Raw genomic sequence first — 7,355 nt, 5'->3', positions numbered from 1 at the left:
CTATTATATTACTTTAATCAATATATTTAAATTTATTAATCAATGTTACACTATTTCATGAAAAATCTAATTGCATAATTATAATATTAAACAATGTTTATAAAAAATTCACAGGTACTCCGTACGATACGAAACTGGATCTGAACGACGTGTCCGAGTACTCGGCGTACTGGGAACAGACGAGGACTTTGTACGCTCCATTCGAATGCACGACTACAATGAAATCTGGTAACGCGGACGTTTACCTGAACGAAATTCCTGGTGGACAGTACACCAACTTACAGTTCCAAGCGTATTCACTCGGTCTGGGCGAGTTCTTCGAGGACGTGAAGAAAGCTTACAGACATGCGAATTTATTGCTAGGGGATATCATTAAAGTCACGCCCAGCTCGAAAGTCGTGGGTGATCTGGCGCAGTTCATGGTTCAGAATAAACTTTCTGCGGATGATGTGCTGAACAAGGCCGAAGAATTATCATTTCCTAAGTCTGTAGTCGAGTTCCTACAAGGTGCTATCGGAGAACCTTATGGAGGGTTCCCTGAGCCTCTTAGGTATGTTAATTTTAATATTTTATTGTTAACGTAATTCTATGACTTTAAACATTAATTCAATAACAATACTTTTTCCATATTTAAAAATAATGCTTATTTTACAGATCGAAGGTGCTGAAGGATATGCCGAGAGTGAGAGGAAGGCCCGGTGCCACTTTGCCGCCTTTGGACTTCAACGCTCTTAAAACTGAACTGCAAGAATCTCACCCACACGTCACGAACAGGGACGTGATGTCAGCTGCCCTTTACCCTCAAGTGACCAACGACTACTTGAACTTCAGGGACCAGTACGGTCCCGTCGACAAACTAGAAACCAGGATATTTTTGACTGGTCCCAAAGTCGGAGAAGAGTTCGACGTGACTATTGAAAAAGGGAAAACGTTGGGTATCAAGACTCTGGCGGTCGCTGAAGATTTAACTAAGAATGGCGAGAGAGAGGTGTTCTTCGAAATGAATGGTCAACTCAGGTCTGTCTTTATCAAAGACAAAGAAGCTGTTAAGGTATGTCGAAGATCGATTTTCTATTCTATATATCATTCAATTAATTTATTTTATTTAAAATAAATGGAAATCCTATGTTTTTTATTATTGCAATGTCATAAAATATATTCAGCTTTTAATATTTCGTATTTTTTTATTGTTATTTTTTAATCATAATTCTATTATATTTCGGTGTCACGATTCGTTGGTCTTTTATTTCCAGGAGCTGCACGTTCACCCGAAAGCAGCAAAGAGTGACAAGAACCAGGTGGGAGCACCGATGCCGGGTACGGTAATCGATATAAGGGTGAAAGTGGGCGACACGGTAGAGAAAGGAGCTCCGTTGGTTGTTCTATCGGCCATGAAGATGGAAATGGTTGTTCAAGCACCTAAAGCTGGCAAAATAAAGACGCTGGACGTCAATCAGGGTATGAGATTAGAGGGTGACGATCTACTATTAACTATCGAGTAAATACTGGCCGATAGCAGTTCGATTTTTATCATTTATCAAACATAGTAAATGACGTCCAATAATGATTGATCTGTCATTCAACGTCGAACTTTCATTCAGTCCATCATTTTGCACATAGTCATTTAATTGAACGCTGCAATCTTGAACTTTAAGATGAAACCATTGTTTCGTTGATACGCGAATCAATCTGCCGATTATTTTTAATTTAGAAATTTAATAAACACGCAACGAGAATTGAATACAATGCTGCCCCTCTGCCCTAGTGTTCATAGTCAATTGTTATTATTATAAATAATTAAATACAGTAAACGAAAGAAAGGCCTACAAACGAGCACTGCTGTTAACGAATCAACAAAATTCTAAAGTCAGTTAAATTAATAATCCCTAATCGATGAAGTTTAATAAGATTTAAGGGGAATATTGTACAAAAGTCCTGTCGGTTGCTGTTTAACATTGCCCTGAATATTTAAATGGGAGAGAGAAATTTAGCCAGTTAAGGAGAAATTGTAATTGTACATAATAGCAAGTGTATAGTGTACGTANGAAGTGGTTGTTACTATAATATCTGAAAACTATGATAATTTTTAGTTCAATGATTACTTCCGTGATTGATTGCATAGATCGATCGGTTATTGACCTGTCACATAACTAATTCAGAGCGATGTGTGGGTAAGTCCGTTTGTAAATATTTCATTCGTCTGGAAAAGCCGAGCGATCGATATTTCGTTACCGCAAAACCTTCTCGTACCCGACACACAAATATCGCACATGCACACGTCGTTTCACTCGACACTGTAATTTTCCAGCTTGTCATTTCCAGTGAACCGTCGACGAATTTACAAGATCCACTCGCCGTTCCATCACACGATTTAATATGCGCTCACATGAACGATATGAAAGAACGTCATAGCGACATATCAAAATTATTAAAATAAATATGAAATTAAGTTCTTGTTGAAATTTTTCTTTATTAAGATTTATCAGTAATAATTTATTATTACTATTTGAACATAGTGCTTTTTAACAGGTTCATCAAAGGGTAATTGCGAATGATGAAATCGGGAGTGAATCGCGTGCAATTAAGCCAGTGTGTACCTAGGTAGCCTCGTTAGCTCGATTTTAATTATATCGCCCGGCAATTACTCTGAAACGTCCTATGAATGAACGAGTGAGTTACAGAATGGCATGGGAACACCATCCCGTACGAATTGACGCAATAATTGTTGCGTAATTGCATCGCAACACCGTGGGTAAATCGAGTCAGCGCAGCGAACCAACGGACAACTCTGCGCCTCGAGAAAATCCAATTACCTAATCAATCTTATGATAAGTGCATTCAGGTTGATTTTTATTCAAGAACCAGTTGCTGAGTATCAATTATTCATTATTTTACGATCTTGTTATTACGTTTCTGGACTATATTAACAATTTGAATTATACGTGAACATGTTATTTTAGTATACTCTGTGACTTTTTTATTATCATGTGTCATCGTCAATTTTATAATTCATCGTATGCACTGTAGATTATTCGTGTAACGCGATCTGGATATCATTTTTCGTAGCAAACAGGCACTGTTTTAATTAAGTTGGATTAAACAATCTTATGATACGCCCACCGTGATAAGTACGTGACAAATCTTATAGGAATTCGTTGTCTATGTTATACAAAATTAGATTAATACCAAATTTATTCTGACTGAAACATAAAAAACTGATGAGATATTGAATACTGGATGAAAGAGAAATTAATTATTTTATTGATTGAAGGTGTATGAAACATGAAACATAGTTCATGAAAAGCGTGAAAAGCATGTTCTGAAAGCGTGAAACGACTGGCGCGCGTGTCAAGGAAATCCGCTAGGTTTTTACTTTTCATCTCGGTGCAAACGTTACTTCAATGCAACGCCTTGATCTCTTTCTCGGTTTTGATACTTCCATAAAATTGCAAATACTTAGAGTCTGTTGACTGCACGAGGAACTGTCGTTTATACGAAAATAATGTATGTCATCCTTTTTTAACGAAACTCTAATTAGGTTTGGAGAACAGCATAAATTCAATGGAAATTACCCATTTACATCTGGTCGTCGATAACTGGACGAGGGGCGTTAAGGATGTATTGGCTATACAGTCAATCCCAAAAGTTTATGTACCTTAGAAAAACGCATTTCCTGTAATTAAAAATAGTGCATTCTTCTTCCAATTTCGATATTTAACGAGTTAAGTATCATTATTTGGCATTTTATTGATGTTGACAAAATCCGACCATCCCAGCGTCGAAACGGCGAACTTTTGGAAAAAAATTTCGTTTTTCCTCAATAACTCCTAAACCCTTGGAGATACGGAAAAATTGCATACAACCTTTCTTGTGGACGGCGACGAGATCTACAATTTCTGTATAAAAGTTTGTCGCTAACATTAATAGNTTTATTAAATCTTTTACTATAATCTTTTTAATTAGAATAGAACTTCTGAATATTTATTAGATTCCTCGATAGATTTGAATGCTCATTTCTTACTGAACTTACTATAGCTAAGAAAATTGTTTCTATTTTTTTATTTGAAGTACAATTCTATTCGTGATTATATGATTACTTTAATTTCTGATTATAATCCTCTAATTAAAATATAGCTCCTAATTTAACATTTCTTAGGCTTGACAGGGGTTGGAGACAAGACTTTTCAACAGAGCTACGTACACCTATTAAGCTGTTATTTGTCAATCCATCACATCTTCCCTGGTCATTGATAAAAGTACACACATAAAACTGTATATGCACTATTCTATACGACATAGTTATCGTTATCGCAAGTTCCCAATCCCAATTAACACGCATGCGTTAATACATACCGAAGTATGAAATGCCAGTCGGCGATTGGTCGAAAATCACTGGAGCCTCCGAAACTCGTACTGCGCTCGCTTACGTGTCCTCAGTCTCGCGCGGAGCGTCGCACCGTCCGTTTGGAATTCGTAAAGAGTGAATCGTCCGTCAGTCACCGCGATCTTAATGTATAAAGTTTGAGGTGCGATCGACGTTTACAATGGGGATAAACAGGTTTAAATAATTACCAACAATTATTTATGGGAGACAGAAAATTATCAGGCGATCTATAATTACTAGAATTCACATTGTGTCCGTTTATGTATTTAAATACATGGCATATTCGATAATTACCGATAATTACCTCTGTGAGACACTAAAATATAAAGCATTGTCTAGTTGTTAAAATTCAAATGGTGTTCATTCATTTGAATGTATTTAAATGCACGATATGACTGACAATTATTTGTTTGAAACAGCAAAATTGTGGAAGAACGTATTTAAATTTAATTTATTGAGTTGCATTCCTTCAGGATGAATAATCGTACATCGACCAACAGGCTGTGACATTTATTAAATATAGATTAGTCAATGGAGTCGTGTTTAAGAAAAGTTCTGATTAACGTCAATGGAATTCCTTTATTATTTTCATTAATCATGTCTATCAGAATTCAATTGCTTTTGTGAATAGGAAACGCGAGATGAAAGTTGAATAGTGAATAACGATAGTGGAATTCAGTTATCATTCTGAGGATGTGTAAAGCAAAGGAATAAAGTACGAAAGGTAGAGAAGAATTTAATTATAAACTATGGAATTAGAATGGAATCTCAGTAAGAATTATTGTAATTAATTACGTAGATAACAATTTGATTTTATTCCTTAATCAATATTTTACAACTTGAGTCATTGAATTTTTAACAATCCTAAAACTGTAATCATTTTATTCCATCATAAAATCCGTCGATCTGACTTCTCACTTGCAACTCATTAGACAATCACTTTGCTTTTTTACTTGTCATTGTTGCTGAGAAAAATATCAATAGGCTTCTGTAAACAAGATTTTTTAATGATGATATCACAGTCGTCCTATGTACAATTCTTGTTAATAAATTATTTTCACCGAGTTTTTTTCGATACTGCTATATTTACCTGGTTTATTTAAACTTTAAACAAGAAATCGTTGCGAAAACCGACGGCGACTGCGATTGCGAGTGCGATTGTGCAATACGACCGTTGTTTTTCCGTTCGACCGCCTGTTGAATACGTATTGTATTATACAATCGAGAGCTCTCGAACACAATCGCAGTCAAAAGGAACAATCTATCAATTTTTCAGCCTAGAAAGTGAGGATTATTATAGACTGCAATATATTTTCTAAACGAGTAAAACTGCAGATTCGATGGATTTATTTCAAAACGTTAAACATTGCAACGTTTAAAAATGTACTGTCGAAAGCCTTATGCATATCGCAACACTTGATAGATAAAAGAACATCTGAAATACAATTTTCTGTCTGGTTCAATTTGCATAAAAAAAAGAATATAACAATGAGAAATTTTAATCTTCGACTTAATACATCTTTACTAATCTGATTAACTAATCTGAAAACTGTTTTATTAATCTGACTATCTATAATGCAGTTAATTAATCGACCAATTCTAGTAATTAAGCCGAAAGTCTGATCAAACATGATTCATCTTATATGGTTAATCTGATAAGACAAGCTTACTGGTTTGCTAATCGAAATTCTATAACGATTTAGCATTGAAAGAGAAATATATGTACAGAAGTAGCAAATGATTTTCAGAACCATCGAATGAAACAGCCAATCAATTGCCAGTCGTATTTCTACAACAATCGTTGTATTATTTCCTTTTCATGAAAAAAAACAATTCATACTGCGTGACATAATACAAAATTATAAAAAGATATTTTTTATATTGTAAAATGACAGAACTATAAAAATAAATTCTTTACTTGAATCAGTTTCGTAGTCGATCTTCTATCGCACCCGTTGACGAACTGGACATAATCACCGACATTAAGTTAAAAAACGGTGTAATCGAAAAGAATAAAAAAAGAAAGGAACGTGTATAATAACGGAAGGATTTTAATTGAAGATGAGGATACGTCGCGTCGCGGTCGCCGTGGGTAACGCGTGTTGTTGCCCCTGGGTGTAGTACTGTACCGTAGTAGTGCAAACTCCATAATCGAGCTGAAAAGGAGGAAAGAGAAGGGAAGACAGTGAGGGCGGGAGAGAAAGTGATAGAAGAACAGAGAAGAGGGACGGTGTGCAGTGGGAAAAGGAGAGAGCCGGTGGGATAAGGACGGAATAGTGAAAGGAAGAAGAGTGAGAAGGTAGATTCGGGTGGGAAGAGGAACAAGCGAGAAGAGAGTGGACAAGCGTTGACCGGAGATCGGAGACTTCCAAGTTCCAAAGGCCTTAGCCTCGGTATCCTGAAGAGACAGACTGGAACTAGGGAGGAGGAGAGCGAGAACGGCGACCAAGGAAAAGAGAGAAGGAGAATAATGCGGATCCGTTGCTTCCGCCTCGATCAACAGGACGTTCGGATCTGCTCGTAGTGAGTATGAAAACGATTGCTAGGACATCGTTTTTAGACAAATTACTAGTAATCTGGAGATGGAACAGGAATTGTCATACACGATGTTATGTTAAAATAGAACAGAGTACGATTATACATATTAAACAAGCTGAAGTTACAATAATTGTGGTTGTTAAATGCGACAGGGGAAACTTTCAACGAGACACGAATTCACAACTTTTTGTTAGATAATAATTGCGCTTCTCATTTAGAACAAATTGTTCTTGTTTTTGCTCCTGTTTCGTGTTCTCGGTTTTACACGCACGCGGACACGGATTCGTGAACGTGTTATATACAGTAGGTAAATGACGTTAGAAAGTTGCGAAAGAAACTCACGCTGACTCATCTGCGGAACGAGTATTAGATACATGCAATATGCACGCTTCTAATCTAGCAGTGATTGCGCGTGTATGCGTTTAGAAGTATA

At 36.3% G+C, this 7,355-nt stretch overlaps 2 protein-coding genes across 2 annotated transcripts in view; both read left to right on the top strand.

Annotated features, from left to right (window-relative positions):
* The window catches only part of PCB (Pyruvate carboxylase), an 8,244-nt gene extending 6,206 nt beyond the window's left edge, over positions 1 to 2,038 (top strand). The window contains exons 9-11 of the mRNA XM_026812482.1: positions 92 to 550; positions 655 to 1,051; positions 1,254 to 2,038. Of these exons, the coding sequence (XP_026668283.1) occupies positions 92 to 550; positions 655 to 1,051; positions 1,254 to 1,502 (1,105 nt within the window). The 3' untranslated portion in view covers positions 1,503 to 2,038. The remainder of the gene's footprint in view (positions 1 to 91; positions 551 to 654; positions 1,052 to 1,253) is intronic.
* Positions 2,039 to 6,270: 4,232 nt separating this feature from the next.
* The window catches only part of LOC108623651 (putative serine/threonine-protein kinase DDB_G0282963), a gene marked incomplete at its 3' end in the record, with an annotated part of 26,045 nt that continues 24,960 nt past the window's right edge, over positions 6,271 to 7,355 (top strand). The window contains exon 1 of the mRNA XM_026812481.1: positions 6,271 to 6,907. The remainder of the gene's footprint in view (positions 6,908 to 7,355) is intronic.

Source organism: Ceratina calcarata, unplaced genomic scaffold (genome assembly GCF_001652005.2).
Source record: "Ceratina calcarata isolate Rehan_Ccalc_2016 unplaced genomic scaffold, ASM165200v1 scaffold284.2, whole genome shotgun sequence".
NCBI classification, from domain to species: Eukaryota; Metazoa; Arthropoda; class Insecta; order Hymenoptera; family Apidae; genus Ceratina; species Ceratina calcarata.
This window is presented reverse-complemented; position numbering and strand designations above follow the sequence as displayed.